At 39.9% G+C, this 19,402-nt stretch overlaps 1 protein-coding gene across 1 annotated transcript; it reads right to left on the bottom strand.

The window, feature by feature from the left end:
* Positions 1-206: 206 nt before the first annotated feature.
* LOC147233397 (radixin-like) lies at positions 207-18,964 on the bottom strand. Its single transcript, XM_086148177.1, has 15 exons — positions 18,758-18,964; positions 17,156-17,248; positions 8,993-9,076; positions 8,365-8,460; positions 7,758-7,880; positions 7,406-7,557; positions 7,098-7,181; positions 6,637-6,783; positions 5,535-5,631; positions 5,266-5,429; positions 4,614-4,744; positions 4,226-4,386; positions 4,024-4,116; positions 3,191-3,427; positions 207-2,849 (listed from the first exon to the last, which is right to left on the bottom strand). The coding sequence occupies exons 2-15, from the start codon at positions 17,165-17,167 to the stop codon at positions 2,685-2,687; spliced, it is 1,746 nt and encodes a 581-aa protein (XP_086004303.1). The 5' UTR covers positions 17,168-17,248; positions 18,758-18,964; the 3' UTR covers positions 207-2,684.
* Positions 18,965-19,402: the final 438 nt, after the last annotated feature.

The raw sequence follows: 19,402 nt of genomic DNA, 5'->3' as shown, positions 1-19,402 counted from the left end.
GCAGTTAGCCAAGATCCCTGACAAGTCCACGTGTAGACTTTTACCCCATTCATAAAATGTTGAAAGGCCAAGATCAGCAGTTTTATATTCAATGAGACAACTGAGGACAAAATAAATACAATTCCGGTGTGGGAAATTGATCTATACTGATTAAAATTGAATTACCTTTCTTATCGAACAGTAATGGGTCAGAAAAAAAAAAAATTAAATTTAAAACTTTATTTGTGAACTGATGAAATGGCTGCAATCCATCTGCACATTCTATTCAAAGGATAATAACATGAATGTTAAGAGCAAACAGGAAAATACAACAAAAAAAAAAAAAAAACAGCTGACAGCTGGTGCCAGAGCAGGCATCGTCACAGACACTTCAATTGAGGGAACAGAAGGGCCAATCATGTTCTGATTTTATGGAATAGCGTCCAAACCGAAACCTTGTTGTTTGAACAACGAGCTTGGTGGGGGGTGGGCATGTCAAGAAGAGTTTTCCCCTTCAATGAAGCAATCCAGTGTCGTGATGTGTGCTGCTGGTTTCAGGTCTTCAAATTCAATACAAAAATAGGGGCTACAAGCACAGGATCATTTTCACCTGCTATGGCAAATGACACCAATACACACTGATTTTAAAGAAATGGCAGGCTTCATTGTCTTTGTTTCATACAAGTGCTTTAAATTTAAAACTATCAAAAAATATCAACCTGTGCCAGCTGTCCAGTATAGCAAAACATAAACATTATTAATAAAAAAAAAAAGAAAAAAGTTAACTTATTTCTGAAATGCATCCTGGGATAGAATTTCCATTCCACAAAAAGCAGAGGAAAGTTTAAGTCTGAGCAAATAGGACATTAAATGAGAATTTTCAAAGATTTTAGGTCGTTCCCTTCACATTTATAACTACTTATCACCCATGTGTTTGTCAACTCATGAGTGTCATCCCCTAAAATATATTTCAGCTCTGTAAACTCAATAAAACGAGACTGTAACAGACAAGTTCTTAACAGACATTGAAGGCCATAGCATAATTTTAAAGAGCCTCTTGTGACAGAGGTTACCGATCACATTAAGTTACCACTGAATATTTATAACTCCAAAGAACCCTGTCTGCAGAGCGGAAAATGACCAAGCTTAATTTCTTATAAAATCCTATTTATAAAGTCTTAATATCTGCAGAGCAATTGAATTCATCTTTCTCGTGCCTAAATGATCCGAGATATATGTAACAAGGCCAGCAGCAGGGACAGCCACTGTGTAAACAGGTTTATAACGAAACACTTTCCTCTCAAAGATGGATATCTGAGGCATGTTTAACCTGAACCCTGTGTCTTGAAATCTTTTCTAACATACAGCCACACTGAGCCCTGACATAACAGAGGGATCGAGGGGTGGGGCACCCTGAGCGTTAGACTGTCAGTCACCACTGCAAACATTGCTGAGGTAGAAATTTGTCCTGGGCCGGGACTGATGGTTTCATAAGCTCCCCAGCCAGAGAGGTGCCAGGGTTCGGCTCCACATACATTCACACACGGGGACAGGCAGACGAACAGCTCACTCATCTGTTCATCTGTCTGCCTTTTTCATGTCCTGGGCTCCTTTGTGAGCTGGCAGGCAGAGAAAACCATCTCTAGTGACTGGGCAAGAAACACTGGGATGCAACTGGAAAACACACACATATACACTGATCAATTAGCTTATTTTCATAACACTCAAAGCTGAAGGGCGATATCTCAGTGGAGCAACTCACTGCATGCTATCCTATCACCTCTGCATGTAAAATACACTTTCCCTTTGTCCCCTGTGCTACATTCCTCCATCAAAACCTGCTGTGTAACAAGTCAAGTGGCTCATTTCCCTACAAGGGTTGATTCATTTTACCTCAATTTCAGTTTGTTTTCTTCTTTTCCTCAAAATGCTATTTTGAAATTCAGTCTGTAATTAAGACTGTAAAAATACTGCAGTGTAAACTATTGTATAAAGCTACAATTGTGAAGATATAGTTTGGATTAGAGCAAAATCAACCAGCATTGAATAGATCATACGCTGGATCAGAACACGACATGTATTAATGTGAGGTGGCATAGGAGCATTGCGGTGCTTAAAGAAAACGGTGACCTAATTTTTCTCCCAAACTCCAGTCCTTATTGTAGCCAGGGCTTAACTGAGCCTCAAAGTGTACAGGCAACTAAAACATAGGGCATTATCAATAAAACAAGTCAAACAAAGAAAAAAAATACTTAAGAACAAGGAGAGCACAGATCATCTTTAACCGAAGACATGGTATCACACTAAAGCTTTGTATATATGATGTTAAGCAAATACAAAAACAAAAGCAAGTTCCTATGGCCGCATTTACTGAAATTAAAACAATCCAACTGCTTGCATTTTGGTTTAAGAGTTTCTTTTCCTCTCACTTGAGAACTACATGTCTGCAGCACAATAACTTGCTCATTAAGAGTGGCACATAAGCAGTTCCATATCAGGGAGATATCCAAAACTTTACGAATGGAGAAAAGGGCCTGAACTTTGGCAGTTTGACATGGAGATTTAATAATATTTGCAATTTGATAGGATTTCAAGGACGGCAGCATCAGTTGTCCAAGGAAAACGAGCAGCCATTATAGAGGGGGCGCGTTCAGCAACAGGGCACCCGTGAGGGAATGTGAAGCAAAGGGACAGATGTTCAACCCTCACATGGACTCAAACTCATCGATGCGCTGCTTCGTGTTGCCCTGTCGGATCTGACGCAGCGTTTTGTATTTGTCTCGGCCTGCTTTCACATTCTCTGCGTGTAGTACATCGTTCTGTGTCTTCTTTGTTTCGTCTCTGGCCTCAGCCAACTCTGAACTTAAGGTCTGAAAGACCAAACAGAAGGACAGGATGTTGGGGAGAGATGATAGAAGTTAGAGTAGAAAAGAGACAAAAAAAACAAAACAAACAAACAAATGAAAAAAAACCAGGATTTAGTGAATTTATAAATTTTCAATTTGTAAACAAATTTAAACTGGGTTACATATATACTGGATGTCAAATTTGAATCCGTTTCACTAATTGTGTCTTAACATCAAATTAAAATTCAACTGCAACTTGTGTGAACTCAACATAACATTTTAAATTGACAAGAACAAATAAAACGCCCCCAAAGCAGCTCTGTATATTGCTTTGGCGGCACTTTTTCTAGTGCTGTCACCCTTACCTGCAGCTGTTTCTTGACCCGCTCATTTTTCTGGGCTTCAGTAATTCGTGCCTCCTCGCTGCGCAGGTCGAGATGGCTGACCCCCTCGTTGGAGAGTTCGGCACTGGCCTCTGCATGGTTCTCATCCTGCTCGTCGTGTTCGCTCTCTGCATGTCCGCTCAGAGGCGCTGGCACCGTTGTCATTGCGGTCTTCAACTCCTCCTTGGTCTTCTCCAGGTCGTCCTGGGCTGAAATGGCCTGCAAAATGGAAACGCAGAGACATATGAAAGCAGACTCTCATGGAACAAGTGAGTTAAATCATTACAAAATCAAGCAGGGTGTCTGGGGTGGGGGGGTACCTGCCACATTAATCCCTGAATGTAAACAAATCTGCTCTTGACTATGAAGCAACTGTCGATCAGACAAACTATTGTACAAAGTACATTCATTGTTGTACATGCTGTTATTGTACTGGAGGCAGGAAAGGCAGTGTGGCAGGCACCATTACAACAGAACAGAGTAGAATTTACATCAGGAGTCAGAATGGCTGTTTCTGCATGTTTATGCACCGCTAATTTAAGGTCTTAAGGATCATTTAAAAAAAAAACAACATTTATAGAGGAAGCAGGAAAGAATATTGACACCCCTACTGCTACTACTCTACTGCTGTCCATCACTCCTAAATTAACCCTCAGTGTTTGGCTGGCTTTCTCTCCTACATCTCCCTGTCATTCTATATGATTTATTTTAATACCATGACATGTTTTAAAATGTATTGATGCAGATTTGAGTTTGTAGAATGATGGAATTTTGTACAAGTGTTTGCATTTTAACCAAAGGGAGTGGCGCTGTACCTTAAGTTGCCATTCTGTGGCCTCCTCGTCTTTTTTCTTCTTGGCTTCTTCCAAAAGTGCGATCTTGGCAGTGAATTCAGCCAGTTCGGAAGCCTGGAATTTCATTGGACCACTCTGTCATGCTTTCATTTAAGAAAGTTACAATGAAAGAACAAGTGTGCATCAAGGTCCTGCATTGAAAAAACAAATCAAAAACACACACCAATTGCTCCTGATTCTTCTGCTGGTCGAGGGCTTGTTTTGCCAGCTCTGCCTTGGCCTCCTCAGCTGACTGCCTCTCCCTCTCAAGTCGCTCAGCCTCCTCCCTTGCCCGCTTTCTCTCCTGCTCTAGCTCCATGGCCCGGCGAGTCTGTTCCTCAAGTTCTGTGGTAGATGACACACACTGCGTTTAAATACCATTTCCTTGGATTTCATAATAGAATGATCTGTACTGATTGAGTCCCTGTAGAGTCACAAATGTATGTGACTGACATATAGTTTATCAATTTGAGCTCTCTTTGACAGATGTTGAAGTGAAATTGTCCTTTCCAAAACATGTTGTGAATGTGACATAAATATTGATTAGCAGTCAGAGACAGATAGTTAGGTACCTTTCTGGGCTCTCATTGTCTGTTCTTCAATCTGTCGCAGCCTCTCCATGAGCTCGTCTTTTTCACGCTCTATCCTTTCCTTCTCTTTCTCTGCATGCTCTCTCTTCTTCTTCTCATTCTCCAACTGGGCCCTGACAGGTTTTGCAATGAGACATGAGAGTAATTAGTTTCACATGGCAATAAATTATAGAGAAACATAAACCACGAGCTGTCGAGTATACAAAACAAGTATACAAAACACAAAATAAACATACAAATAGAAAAGTCCTGGTACACTGTCTGTACATCTGTCTCACTCATGTAGGTGAGAGGCAAGACTGCCCCCCAGTGGACATGCTTCTACCTACCTAAACAGCCGATACTTGATCTTTTTTTGCCCTAATATTCACACTTGAGCGATAACAATGTACAATCAATATCCTCTGAGCTCATAGTCTGTGAATTTATCTTGAATGTAACTTGCTAGCGTTATTAATTAATGAATGGATTTTATTTTTTGAAATGTAGAAGAACTGCTGTTTAAAAAAAACTCTGAATAGAAAAGCTTTGATCAAAAAGGGAAAAAAATATCTTTTTTTTCATAAGAATGCTTATCTACAGATGAACTTATGTGTACAGTTTGGGAGTTGATGTTGGTGTTGTTGTGATGTACCTCTCCATCTGTTTGTGGTGCTTCTCCTCCCGAGCCTGAGCCTTCATCTGTTGTACCTCGATGGTATCAGGCTTCCTTCTCCTCATGTACAGCTCATGGTTACCCATACACAGTGCCAGAATACGCTTGTTGATACGTAGTCGTGGAGCGTAAAACACAAAGTCCTTCATTTGTTTACAAGAATAAAAGAAGATGATTATGGTAAGGCCGGCTATGTTCAGTGCCTAGACAAAGCTCTCAAAGTTGCTGTCATTGTACAGGTTACCCACAGGTGCTTTCTTGTCAATTGGTTTGATGACAAACTTCTTGTCATTGAAAGAAATGTTCCTAATCTCACTCCATGGGAAGCCAATCTTTGGGGTCAGTCTGAATAAAAGAAATCAAATGAGATAGATGTTCTTTTTTTAAACTCCTAAACTCCACAATGACATGTGCGGCATGACCGGGGTGCCTTGCAGGCACTTGTTGAATAAGATCCAATTGGCAGACAGGAGCGGTGTAAAGAGAGCAGATCACTGCAGGCTATGATGAGAACTCAAGATCACATATTCCTAATAGATAACTCAAAGGCAGATACTGTCATAACAAGGGAGAGTTACACCAGGAAGTTGGCAGACAGGGAGAAAGAAACTATTCCATGCTGGCTTTTCCACTGTGACCTCGACACGAAGGACACTACTTATACAAATTAATGATTAGCAAAGCAGAAAGGCAGACAAGACATGCAACAGGTATGGTGCAGAATAAGACTAGTTCTTTCTTAAACACGGGGTGTGTGTGTGTGTGTGTGTGTGTGTGTGTGTGTGTGTGTGTGTGTGTGTGTGTGTGTGTGTGTGTGTGTGTGTGTGTGTAACTTAAATAACTTAAAACAGACAGTAATTAAGACCCCCCCCCCCCCCACACACACACACACACAAAAACTTTTTAAAGCAAGTCAAGAAAACAGCCTCTTTCGATTTTGATTTTCATCAAAAATAATATACAAATTCATTTCTACAGAAATTGGTTTGAGTGCCTGGAAATCATATATACTAATCCTACACGCAAAGGCTTTCATTGTCTTATTTTTTGATTACAAAAAAGAAAAGGAATTAAAAATAAATCAAAGCTATGGTTTTCTATTTCTCAAAAAAAAAAAAATCAATTATATATGTGATTTAAGAACATTAAAAACAAAATTTCAGTCACTTTAGAATGGAAATGACAAATTATCATTCTATTATCAGATTTGCTGCAAAATTATTTTCTACTACACACCTTTTTAATGAACAAATAAATCAAAGAATGCAATTATAATTCCTATTTTTCCCGAGTGATAACTAATTGCTTGTGAAGGAAAGCAATAAATTAATTGGCATGTGAGACCCTTACTTGTCTTCATGTTCATAGATGTTTAGGCCGAGGGCATCCACGCCCAGCCATAGCTGTGTGCCTTTCTTATTTTTGATTTCAAAGTAGTTGACCCCGTACATCTCCAAGTCCTGGGCAATTTTCAGGTACTCCATCATGGAGTCCTCTCTGGCAAGGAAGAATAATTTTATCAGATTCATTCAGAAATCAGAGAAAAAAATATTTGCAGGATCATAGAATAAAATTCCATATTCAAAGTAGATTTTCAAGAATCCCTCTCTGGAAAGGAAATAAATTAACATTTTCAAATCACATAACAGGATGCCATATACACAGTCTGTCACCCTTAACCCTCTCAGGCTCAAATTAAGTTGTGGCGTAATTAGCTAAGTAGCATTTAGCTGTCGCAAATCTGCAACATCTGCCTGGAGAAGGTTAAAGGGGGCTCCAGTAAGCAACATAATGGGGCATGTTTGACACACCTGAGCATTCCTCTGTGTTCTTCATGCCAAGTCTGTATCCTGTCCTCCCACTGTTCCTTAGTCAGCTTGTGCTGCTCAAGTACTCTGCATGAATAAACATATGAAACGCCATGACTTCATCTGAAAGAATGTCGACCTGCATAGCACGGTTTCCTCTGGAGGAAATCTTGGAAAATCCCGGTAGGAAATGAGATGTATTTAAGTGTTCCACCGATTTGTTGAATGAAGCCCACAGGGACCTATTGTAACAGTTAATTATTTATACCCCAGCAATTTTTAACTTATGTCATCATTTTGGACAATAATACCTCTGTGGCAGCAGTCTGTCATGAGTAAGGTAGCCAGGCTTGTGGACATCTTTGCCGTAGTCTCCGTATTTGGCCTGGACAGCATATGAAGCTAGTAATACAGCTGTCTCAGGAGGACAGTAGTTCTCATCGTTCAAGATGGCCTCCTTCACCTGGCAGAACAGCAAGGAAACATGTAACACATATATTTTCACTTACTCAGTGTTTTCAATATTTTCTTTTAACATTTTTATTCAATAGTTTGAGAGAAATACTGTAGTACGAGTATAAAAAAACACCTAAATGAATGACAGGGAAAAATCACAAACAATGCTGGTCATTTTTAAAAATATAATGCCAGACAGCAGATTACCTGCAGGAAGAATAGTCTCTGGGTGATTTCTTGGATGAGCTCCTCTGAAACATCCTCAGGAAAGAATTTAGCTCTGAACTTAAACTGCAAAGGGTTCTCTTTCTTTACATCTTGCTGGGTTACCTGCACAATGCGACACACACACAGTCTTAAATATATTCCACAGTTGGTGCAATAATGAGTTAATTGTCAGTGAGGGCAGATATTTCCATATGCAATGACATATGCCAGCAAGCTGGCCAGGACACATGCTCTGGAGCCTTGCTACTTAGAAACCACTTTCATAGAACACTTTGCAGTAGGTCACAGCTGTTGGGAGAAACAGATACACAGTTTTTTTTTGTTATTCATGCCCTGAAAAAGACACTGTAATGGCATGTGTGTCTGTGTTTAAGTGTGTTAAAGGTCCACATCTGAGGATTGAGATCACAGCAGAGCTTCTAGGCAAGTCCCAGACACACAACAAACAGTAGATGAAAGAACAACAGACAGACTGTCAAAGTAAAAGCCACTGACAAAGCAAAGAGGATGCTGAGAGATAAAAAAAACAGAGCACTGGTGAAGAAGTGTTTTGGGGAGAAAAAAATTAAAGCAGGTTAGGACTCACCTTTTTATTTAGTTTGAGCCAGGTGATGTATCCCTTGCCATCCACATACTGCAGACCAAAAAACCAGACCTCCCGCAGCCCCACTGTCTTCACCACCTAAGAACACAAAAAAACTACACCTCAAAGCCTGCAGGTATTTAAAAACACAGAACCAAGATAGAACATGATGGACAGAAGCTGAAATAATAGTTGTCTCATTTAGATTTCTGCTAATTTTGAAAAAAAAACAAACAAAAAAAAAAAAAACAGGCAAATCTGAGTCATTGCTACTATTTTGACATGTTGGTCCCATTTCAGCACCACTGAGGTATTAGACTCCGTGGCCCTGTAAATTGTTGACAGAAGATCCTGTTGTTGATCCAATAGTCCTTTGTAAATCTGAAAGCTAATCCCATCCCAATGGGAGCAACAGTGGAGTAGAATAATATTCGGAATATGTTCAAAGGAGGAGATATAGTGGTTGCATTTTCCTAATAGTTTTGAAATCAGTGTTATTAATCCACCCTAAGTATTATGAGCAAAACTACAAAATGAATTAAGCAATTAAATACTTAAACAATATAACATAACAATATTATTACTACTATTAAAATAATATACAATAATACAGTATTAATTTGATAGTGACCTGATCAAAGAGCTGCTTTCCAGTGGTGTTCGGCTGAATGGCAAACTCCAGCTCAGCATCCATGGTGGTCACACGGACATTGATCTAAATAACACACATGGAAACAAGTTCAGTTTTTAAACACACAGGCAGAGCGTTTAAATCCAAATGCTAAATACATTGAGCTCATTAGGATTCTACCACCTTTCTGTGTAATCTCAAATAAATGTCCACTAATCTCACTGGTACCAAGTGAGGTACAAAGAAAGGTAGCAAACTGTTCATTCTGAGGTGCAAATTTTATCAATAGCTCCAGCTTCCTATCAACTCCTAATATTGGGAATTGAAAACGTATCCTCCAATCACAAAATTTGGCTATTTAAGAGGAAAACAATGAAAATAACAAGGAAAATTTGATGTCTTTTCCAAAAGCCAAAGCAATTTCATAAGAAACCAAAACTTTAGGGAGAATGTCTCCGAAGTAACAACCCAACTTTGATTAGTATCCGTAGTACACGTAAAAAGATATATGATAATTTCAAGTTCCTTGTCTGTCACTTCTAAGACACAGCAACTTTAGACAGTAAAAAATACAGCACACGCGCACACACAAAATCCTAGGCTGGCAATTACATAGACGACAACAAATTCTGACTCAAACCTGAGCCTGAGGCCTTATGCAAGACAGACAGCTTGGAGGCAGGTTTTTGTTGGAACATGCTGATCTTAAGAGGCATTTTAAAATACTGCCATTAATATTACACTGCTGTATTTGTCATTAACAGTGGGTCAGATTGATGAACAATGAGCACTATGTTAAATTTCCCCCCGTAATGTTTTAATATAAACTGTTAATTATTATGCATCTATTTTTTTTCCAGAGTTGAGCTACAATAGCGCAGGGAATTCGCAAATTTCCGCTTAGTTTTCATTGAATGGCTGTACTTCTGTACATCCTAAACTGTATAGAATGCCGTCTCTTTCGCTCTCTCTCCATCCTAACCTCTTCACTCCCCACCAAACCAAGCTCCAACTTTCCAATGACAGCAAACACTGCACGGTGCTCTCTGGTGGGTTGGAGAAGAGGGGCAAACTCTCATTGGCTGTACTCTTGTTAAAAACTCAGAACTGGCAGTGGAACTAGTAGCAGCTGATGGCACAGAGCAGAAAGGGGTTGATATGCTAGGTATCTGTCACGCCCCCAACACACACTCCTCCATATGTACTGATAAGTGAGTGTTGCCTCAGAGTTGGTTCACACAGGAAACAGTGGAAGGAAGGCACAGAGGAACATGAAAAGTAAGATGAGAGTAAGGTTGCAAAAGCAAAATGTTTGCAAGAGTGCAGGGAGGAGGGGGGTGGTGATCATAGTACACTCTCCGATATCAAGTTTCAGTGAGTTTGCTTTGGATGAGTCAACCATACAAAAAAGGGGGAAAAACAGAAGGAACTGAGGAAATGAATCATCCATTTCCTCTCCACGTTTTACATAAAACCTCAGGAATGCTTACTCTGCATTTCCCTCTCACCTCCCCCGCATCTCTGCTTGTATTATGGAGAATGATTTTAAGAAAACCTTTAATGCACAATTGGTTTTGAATGATACGTAAATTGTGATATGGTTTGTCATACTGCATATCATCATATTGCAAGTTATTTTATTATCGGATTTGTAAATTTCATCATTTAAAAATCATGCTGGAAAATGTTCATCACTTAAGTTCCCTCCCCCCACAAGACTTGCTAAGAACCGATCCTTGATAATGAAAATACAATAAATTCTTTTTAAAGCGAGATGAGACATGATAAAAATATTAGAGGCCAAGTCTCAGCAATTCACAATGCATGTATGTGCTGCAACAGGTCAGCTTAGTCAGCGAAGACACCAGGGTTTTTGCTGTCTTCAGTAAAAATTCCCAATGGCTTGCATGCAGAATCACTTACAAGCTTAGCTGTGTGTAAAAGCAGAGGCAAATGTGTTAAAGCAAAGGTAAAATTTCAAAAATCGCTGAACGAGGCCAGATTAGTTATTTGTACATTTTTGATCAACTGTTGGACCAACATTCCATCATTCATCCACGATTTTCTCAAACTGTCCATGAGTAACCTATGAAATCTATGCCTAAATAGTAAAGAGCAGGAAACTCCCCCCCCCCCCCCCCCCCACTCTCATGCCATGAAAAAGTCTTAACACCCACCTCGCTCTTATTAATTGCCCATGAAAACTTGCAGCACTTCGTCCCCAATTATCCCACATGAACACTAAGGCATGGCCACACAGTTGGTTTCTTCAATGTGACAGCCTGCCAAGCCTCATTTCGTCTGGAATATTGGAAACTTCAGCGTAGAAAATAAGATTGTCTTTAAGCGACTAAGTTATAAAATTTTGCCAGATACCGCAGCCATTTAAAAATGAAAAAACAACCAAAAAAATAAAAAAACTTCTGCAACTTTTTAAAACATTTACTTTGTGCTACTTTATATCTCTGTTTGGCGCCAATCAATCTTTCAGTGAGGAAACCACACAAAGAGCTGTTTTATTTTTAGTCCAGGTCAACAAGGCTTAATCCCTGTCTGGGAAATCAACTGGGGCAGGAGGTGGATTCGGAGAGCAGTACCTGGGTGAAGGGCTCTGCTGTTATAGGGGAAACGCTGTCAAAGAGATTTCAGCAGAAAACAGGAAACAGAAGCAGTTAACCTCTTCAGGGAAAATGTAGAAAATTTGTTTTAAGAATCAAAGCTCTTCAGGGACAAACAGAAAAATTTGCAAACACTACGCAACTTGCTTTCATACTCAAGGAAACCAATGTACAGAGAAAATATGACAAAAGGATCAATAGTTAGTAACTTATGTAAGAATTTGAGAGTTTAAATGACAATAAAAATACTATGTCATTTCTCACACACACACACACACACACACACACACACACACACACACACACACACACACACACACACACACACACACACACACACACACACACACACACACACACAATTGTGGGTAAGAAGGAATTTTTCTGTTAACAGCTGTCTTTTTGTATTTCATTGTTCATTGACTGAGTTTTTGTTTCTTTGGGAGTGATTACAATGTTACACTTACTGCAGCACATCCAAGCATTTGGATGGGGGGGGAAATCATTGAGACAATTGATTACTTAAACAAACTCATAAAAATGTCTTAAATGCTGTTTAAATCCTGATTCATACTGCAGCACAAAATTAGTTAGCAGAAGTGTAGAAATGCCTGTCCCTCTCCTTTAAATCTCTTGTCCTGCACGAGTTTGCTGTGCCAGGAAAAGGACTTTATTTACGGATTTCCCTATTTGTCAATTTTCAACTCCTCCTCTGAAGTAGGGCCTTGAAACTTAACACTGTGGTGTTGTGCTACTCTGTCTACTAAACCTACTGACGTTCAACAACAGTCCGACGGTTCTTGAAGGGCAAAGAACGGCCTTGTGAGGGACAAATTTCTCAACTATCTCATCTAATTCATACAATTCTAATACCTAAAATTTAAGCCTTGTAAAGCAGAGCATTTAAGGATACAAATTCCATCAATGTTTAAGGGCAAAAGACATGTCTGTCAAAAGCCACATCGACAAAATAAGCTTTTCATTGTCCTTTTTGTCTCTGAATTACAACTACTCCTAAGAGTGGCTGCGTAGGGAGAATATATGAGAGGGTAGCACTGAGTTGAATTTCCAAGTTCCAGTCTCCTTCTGTGTTAGTGTGAGGCCTGCCTGCCATCAGCAGTCAGCTGTGAAAGAGCCATCCTGTATGCTGCATATGTGCCTCTGCCAAAACACTGCCACCCATATAATGGACCAAGGCAGAATCCTGTATGGACCAGACGGTCAGTTAATCCTCTCTCCTGCAATAAGGGGGGGGCACGACAACAACAACATGCCAAAGCACCAGCACAGCTAATCACATTCATCACATCACTGACAATTGGAGTTTTGAGAGAACACCTTTTGCTCATCCTTGTATCGCAACATTTATTGGTGTAACGGGATACGCAGACCTCAGCAAAGAAAAAACTTGCGTCATCGTAGTCACTGTCAAAATGTACTCCAAACCAGAGATAAACTTCAAAGCTCTAACCAGGAAAACCATCATCACAATCTATGTTTAGCATTGAGTGATGGCAGGAAACAGCGAGGTGTGAGATGGTGAACCAAACTGTAAGTGTTTACCTGCTCTCCATCTGTGTAATCATTGGCCTGTGGATTGTGGTTGCTGTTTTTTACTTTGTTCATTGTATTAAACTTTACCTCCCTCGTTCTCTGGATGAACTGAAGACTGAAACTACGGCAGATAAAATACTAATACAATTTTTTCTAATTGTTTATGAATGCACTGACCTTAAAATTAAATATATAAGTCAAGACTAACAGCAATGGAAGTGAGGCCTGCCAAAGTGGAAAGCGACTTTATCCCAAGTCCATGTTCTAGGTGCACAGCAAGATATGCAGATATGCCCCCCCCCCCACACACACACACAATGTAACAAATTTCTGTATAAAGTAGCCCTGTTTTAAAATTCTGTGATAGGGACAAGCCTGGATGTAAAAAAATAGGTTATTTGTGTTATTTGTACTATTTTATATTTTACAGTATACAAGGGAGCGTGCTTTGAAAAAGAAATTTAAGGACAACAAGATAAAAATGGAAGTGGAGAGACAATGATATTCTGTAAACCCGGGTCAGTGGGGGGGGGTAAATTAAAAAGAACAGCAATATGCTATTTTTCATGACCAAATTACAAACCACATCATGTCCTGCTTTCTGCATATTTTACCGAGGAGCCAATCATATCAAGTGTTTTCAAGAGGAGTCAACACACCAGACATTCTCCCGATGTGTGCCTGAAATGCTTAATAGCAACTCAAGAAGATTATTGAAACAGTGCTCTAAATTCAAATGGGAAACATGTCTGAAATTGTGTCCATAGTAAGTCAATGCAGTGGCTGAATTTATGTTCTTTTTTGTTTTTTCGATGACCCTTTGGGTTATTTCTAAATCCCCCTCTCCATTTCAGTTGCAAAGTTGAGTTCTCATTCAGATAGGCCCCTTGTTAAATGTGCAGCTGTTAAGTTACTGTAAGCTGTTTACAGGAGCTTTGGTAGGGAGAGGCCACAAGACATACACACACACACACACTTCAATCAGTAGAGCTGCTAATCTAGCCTGCTGGGATCCAAGCAGCTGTCTGTCCTTCTGATTAAACCCCCTGCAGGGTGAGGCAGGCCACAGAAGGAGCAAGGAATAGAAGGAGTAACAAGAGCGTAGGAGGAATCACTAAAAATGTTTTTAATGAGGACTCCCCCCACCTCCCCTTGATATTTTAATAATAAGAACCACACCTCTAGATGGATTTTCCTGTTCATAACAAGCCAAAGGAAATTGAATAATGCTGCGGCTGCATGTAATTTTAGACAGCCTGACTACGTGTCACATGAATTAGGACAGACACCCTTTTGGCACAGATTCTTTCATGCGTGGATAATTTTTGCTGTTCACCTTGCGGTCTGTCATACAGTTTACAGGGACAAGGGATCAATCTACTCTGCGGATAAGAGGGACTTGTTTCTTTTTCCACACAATGCAGTGGTATTTCACTCACACAAGTTTATAAGTGAAAAACGGAACACTGCAGGGCCGTCGAGGTTGTGGCTTTGTCGCCGAATCTACTTTAAAAGTGATTTACACGTCGAGTGTCAGACTACTTGGAGGCACAGCATTCTATTTTTCTTTCCTTGCATTTTTATTGAGACTACAAGTATTACGGGTGGAACAGTAATAGCTTGAAGAGTGTTCGAAAGGGACTTCAGTAAAATTGAAAAACAGAACCGCTCGTCTTTTAGAGGAAGGGAGGGTGAATGTAGTGTTGGAAACATTCCTTTCACAGGAGGAAATATTACCTACTTAATCGGGTCAAGCCAACAACTGGAAAGACAGACTCTTGACCACTGATTTTACAGGATGCACTACAATATTAACTTAGTGAGGGGAGAGGGGAAAAAAAAGGTGTGTGCTATGGATCAAGGATGTTGATCAGTGTACAAAACAAGGTGAAGGGTCAAACTACCAATCAGAATGTGAAGGTCACTAACATCAGAACTCTTTACTCACATCTTTACTCACAGCTAATCTCGGTATGTTTAGCAATAACAACCATTATGATAACATCTTTTGGACCACTTAAGGAAGGAAATATGTGCTTTTTCTCACATTGTCATTCGAATATTCTTACCTCTGCACTTGAATTTTTTTTCCTCCCATAGACAGGGATGTACATAGAAACCCCCCACACCAGCAAACAGGAAATAAACTAGAAGAGGAGGAAGTTCACAAGGGTACCCTCACTTCATGCATCCTCTGCCCCACCTGAACTCCCACAGACAGCACATTGACATCAGGAATTCCTTGTGACATCACAGCTTCTCCTTTCTATAGTTCTTCATATACATTTGATTTTTCCAATTACACTGATTCATCTGCTGAACTTTCTAATTTTTAAGTTTATTATTATCAGTGTCGGATGGCCTTCCAACATACATTCAACTACTTTTCATGCTGATAGGCTTTCAACTTTCTCATTTTTATGTTTATTACTATCAGTTTCAGATGGCCTGATTTTGCGTTTCAGCATTTTGGGATACTTCCAACATACATTCAACTACTTTTCATGCTGATAGGCTTTCAACTTTCTCATTTTTATGTTTATTACTATCAGTTTCAGATGGCCTGATTTTGCGTTTCAGCATTTTGGGATACTTCCAACATACATTCAACTACTTTTCATGCTGATAGGCTTTCACTTTCTCATTTTTATGTTTATTACTATCAGTTTCAGATGGCCTGATTTTGCATTTCAGCAGTTTTGGATACTTCAACATACATTCAATTACTTTTTATGCGGATAGACTTTCCCATTGTTTCTGTTCAGGAAATGCATCTTTATCTTGTTATGGTTGAAATGCGTAACCCAAGGACGGTGGATGATGGTTGGCTGCTCCTCTGAGATCGACATCTGTTCTGCACAATAACTGATGGAGAAAGTACAGCCTGTTGCACGAAGGCACTAACATAATAAACAGAGGAAACATCAGAAAGGCCGATCAGCAATGCCCTTCTCTGGGATTGATGCCAGAGCCCAACATTCTTAGCACTTATCTGTACCAAACTCACAACAACAATAGCAAAGGGATGACACAGTGAGCAGTGTAGCTGAAAGTATGCAGAAGAAATGAGTTGAGTGCAAAGCACAATGGGGGAGGATCTAAGTTCCAGACACAAATTATACACACAACCAGGTGAGACTGGGAACTATCTGAGTTTGGGGACGAGAGAAATTACATCAACAAGCTGTTACTCATCTGTAGCTTCTCAGACCTCCCACTCACTAACGCCGACCTCTTCAGACGAGGGAGTTGCTTAACTTCAAGCCAACATGAACAGTTCAACAATCCTTGTCATTTAGACTCAAGTCACCTTACATGTTTTGGTAAAATCTCCCAATAGGCCAATTTGTCACGGGGGGAAATTGATATGACTGATGTATTACAAAAATCGGAATTATACAGTATACACATGTAAAACACACGATATATTTTGACAATTATCAAAGCCTCCTGATGACGAAGAAGAATTATGACAACAGTGGGAGTTGGACTGTCACGGAGGGATTCATTTCAATGCCGTTCACATCCCAGGACTCTGGCATTTTCTCCACCCTTCAAGCAACAATGGCCACAGTGTTGCATTTGTTAGGCATGCAAGCCAAGTAGTTCACATTCTCGTTGTTTACTTGGAAGAGGCCTTTGAGGAGTGGGAGCAGCCATGAGGATGAAAATGCTATTTCACAGAAAGATAAAATGTAGCTTTGAGCTACAACAGTGTCGACTATTGGGATAACAAGCAAGCAGGTCAATCGAGTCAGTTTATAGAAGGCTACTTGGCATGAAAGAAACCAGCCAGTATTGGCTACAACATAACTAACTTGTGAATACACAACACAATGTTTAATCAATGTGAAACACTGAGATGGATGGTGGCCACCTTAGGTGATGACACCCCCCGACACACAGCTCTCTCTCAAACAGAACAGAAATTGCTAAATAGCAGAAAACATTTTGCTTTCCAACCCTAATCTATCTCCATACAACCTCTTACCGGTTTTGGCATCTTTGCTTCCTCTCTTCCTTAAATACAACAGCTGAGAGGAGATATATCCGTCACAGGACGGCACCACCTGTATCACAGGGCCTGCAGAGGGAAAGAAACAAGTCATGCTTAGGATATGACCCCCACCCCCCCAAAAATAGCTCAAACCTCAGGCACATAGACTGCAGCCGTGCATCACTGCGGCAAAAGGTTGTAAAATTTCTACTGGGCTGACTCAGTAAACCTGTAAAGTGATCACCTCTAAGTCACACATGATCAAAATATTTTCTTATTTCGTTTGGACCGCTTTGCTGCATTGCAACATGAGACTTGATTTTATTTTTATTTTTTTCCCATCAGTATGTGTCACATCAGTGCGCTGTTCTGTTTGGTCCGAGCGTGCAACAAAATGCCGGTTTGTAAGATAGATAATAAGCGTAGGGAATTACAAGGGTTTCTGTCTAAAAAGCAGACAATGGCAACAAAACCCCAGAATCCTACAGGGAGTGAGACACTGTGACGCTGACATTGTTTAAGTAACTTAAGTTAGACCCAAATCAGATTTATTGATCTTTCACTGCCCAGACCTTGTGTTCAACAGTGTTGGTCTATATTTGTTTTGACAAACTAATTTCTCACTGAAATATTTTTTTAAGAAAAAATACAATTAAAACCTTGATCAAAATTGAATCATTTCAAAATTCGTGCTGTGTGTGATGCAAGTGGCCCCGCACTCCTCAGGGTGAACAGTGAGTTATCGCTGTTCTCATGCGTGGAGTTCAGGAGCCGACAGTGATTCGTCGACGCGCTTCACTCCCATTTTGGTCATCGAAGAAATAAAAAGCCCAGATCAGGAGTAACGAAAGAGTCAAAGAAATGACCAGATCACTGCGGTGAGAGGAAAGACAAACTCTAACCACCACTAAACGATATACATGTCGGATATTGATCCCTCATGAGGAATAAGCACGCTTGTAGCTCCGAACTTTGGCTGCCTAGACAGTTGTTTTACGTTAGAGTACAACCCAATTACTATTTCTTTAATATCTTTATGTTCTTCTTCTTGATAATAAAAAAATGAAACAATTTCTCAATTGGGGATCAACTAAGCATTCTGATTGATCAATAAAGTTAACGGGGACAGTGGGTTGCAAATCATCGGCAGCAGCTGTGTTAAACATGAAAAAAATGGTCGATTTAATAAAGAACATTGAGGGAAATATGCGCCCCTATCGTGTTTACACTTTTATGCTTTAAAAATGTGTATATTGTTCAAAAAAAAGGTAATAGTAATAATCTGGAGGTAAATGTGGACGGTGGGTGTAGTCCACCTCACAGGACGGTCGGACTTAGCTAAAGCTTCCGCCCGCGTACAACTTAAGTTTTCGAGGCAAAGACGATAACCGCACACCGTCTTTGAGATTGAAAAGACAAAATATATCGAGATGGTGAGTCTTAAAAAAAGAGTTAAGAGTTACAAGGGTCGTCCTCACGGAACACGAACCCGGGCCTTCGGGTCGCATTGAAGGTACGAATCGCTCGAACACGAGGATATCCGCTATTGCATCAAAGTTGGGCGAAAGGCTCATCTTCTAGGGAGAGGCGACTCACCGGCGAACGAAGTGTGTCTTCAAAACGGATAGCGGAGCACGGTTTCTTCACGAACAACCCAGTTAATCTCCGGTGGAAAAAAATATCCGTACCACCAATTCTCTGGATCCCGATTTCTTTTGAGTCTTCAAAAACGACGATTTCCCGCAGACATGGAAAGACCGTTGAAGTCGAAACCACCATAAGGCGATTTGGGATGCAAATGGTCGAGTCCGCCTGAATGAGATGCTTTAACTTCCGGTTTTTCCTTTAAAAATAAAAGCATTAAAATCAGACCGTTACATGGAGTATTAAAGTCCATTTGTAAGACAACAAGAGCAAAAGTATCGTTAAGAATTTATATTTTCTATAAAAAAAAGTTCAGGAGGACACCCCATTCGCATGAACTGTATGTGATCACATGAATATATACCTGGAAGTCAACAACTTTTAATATTGTTACACCAAAACCCCGCACATCTATTCAGAAATTATTAAAAAAATAGTAATAATCACATATTTAAAATATACCTTTTAAAAAGTAGTTTAATTGACGGCGTTTGTGCCGTGCGCTCAAAATTTGGAAACAAGACTTTGAAGGGAAGTAATGTCTGATCTCCGGTTCTCCTCGAATTCAATTGCAAACTTTACAACGCTAATCGTGGA

Source organism: Fistularia commersonii, chromosome 6 (genome assembly GCF_037954325.1).
Source record: "Fistularia commersonii isolate RoL2024-O1a breed Wild chromosome 6, RoL_Fcom_v1.0, whole genome shotgun sequence".
NCBI lineage: Eukaryota > Metazoa > Chordata > Actinopteri > Syngnathiformes > Fistulariidae > Fistularia > Fistularia commersonii.
This window is presented reverse-complemented; position numbering and strand designations above follow the sequence as displayed.

Excerpts from the sequence above, each read along its gene's own strand:
- LOC147233397 (XM_086148177.1), bottom strand. Across the intron at positions 6,784-7,097 it reads GAACACAGAGGAATGCTCAG|AGAGGACTCCATGATGGAGT; the intron begins GTGTGTCAAACA and ends CTTCCTTGCCAG. Across the intron at positions 4,387-4,613 it reads GACAATGAGAGCCCAGAAAG|AACTTGAGGAACAGACTCGC; the intron begins GTACCTAACTAT and ends CATCTACCACAG.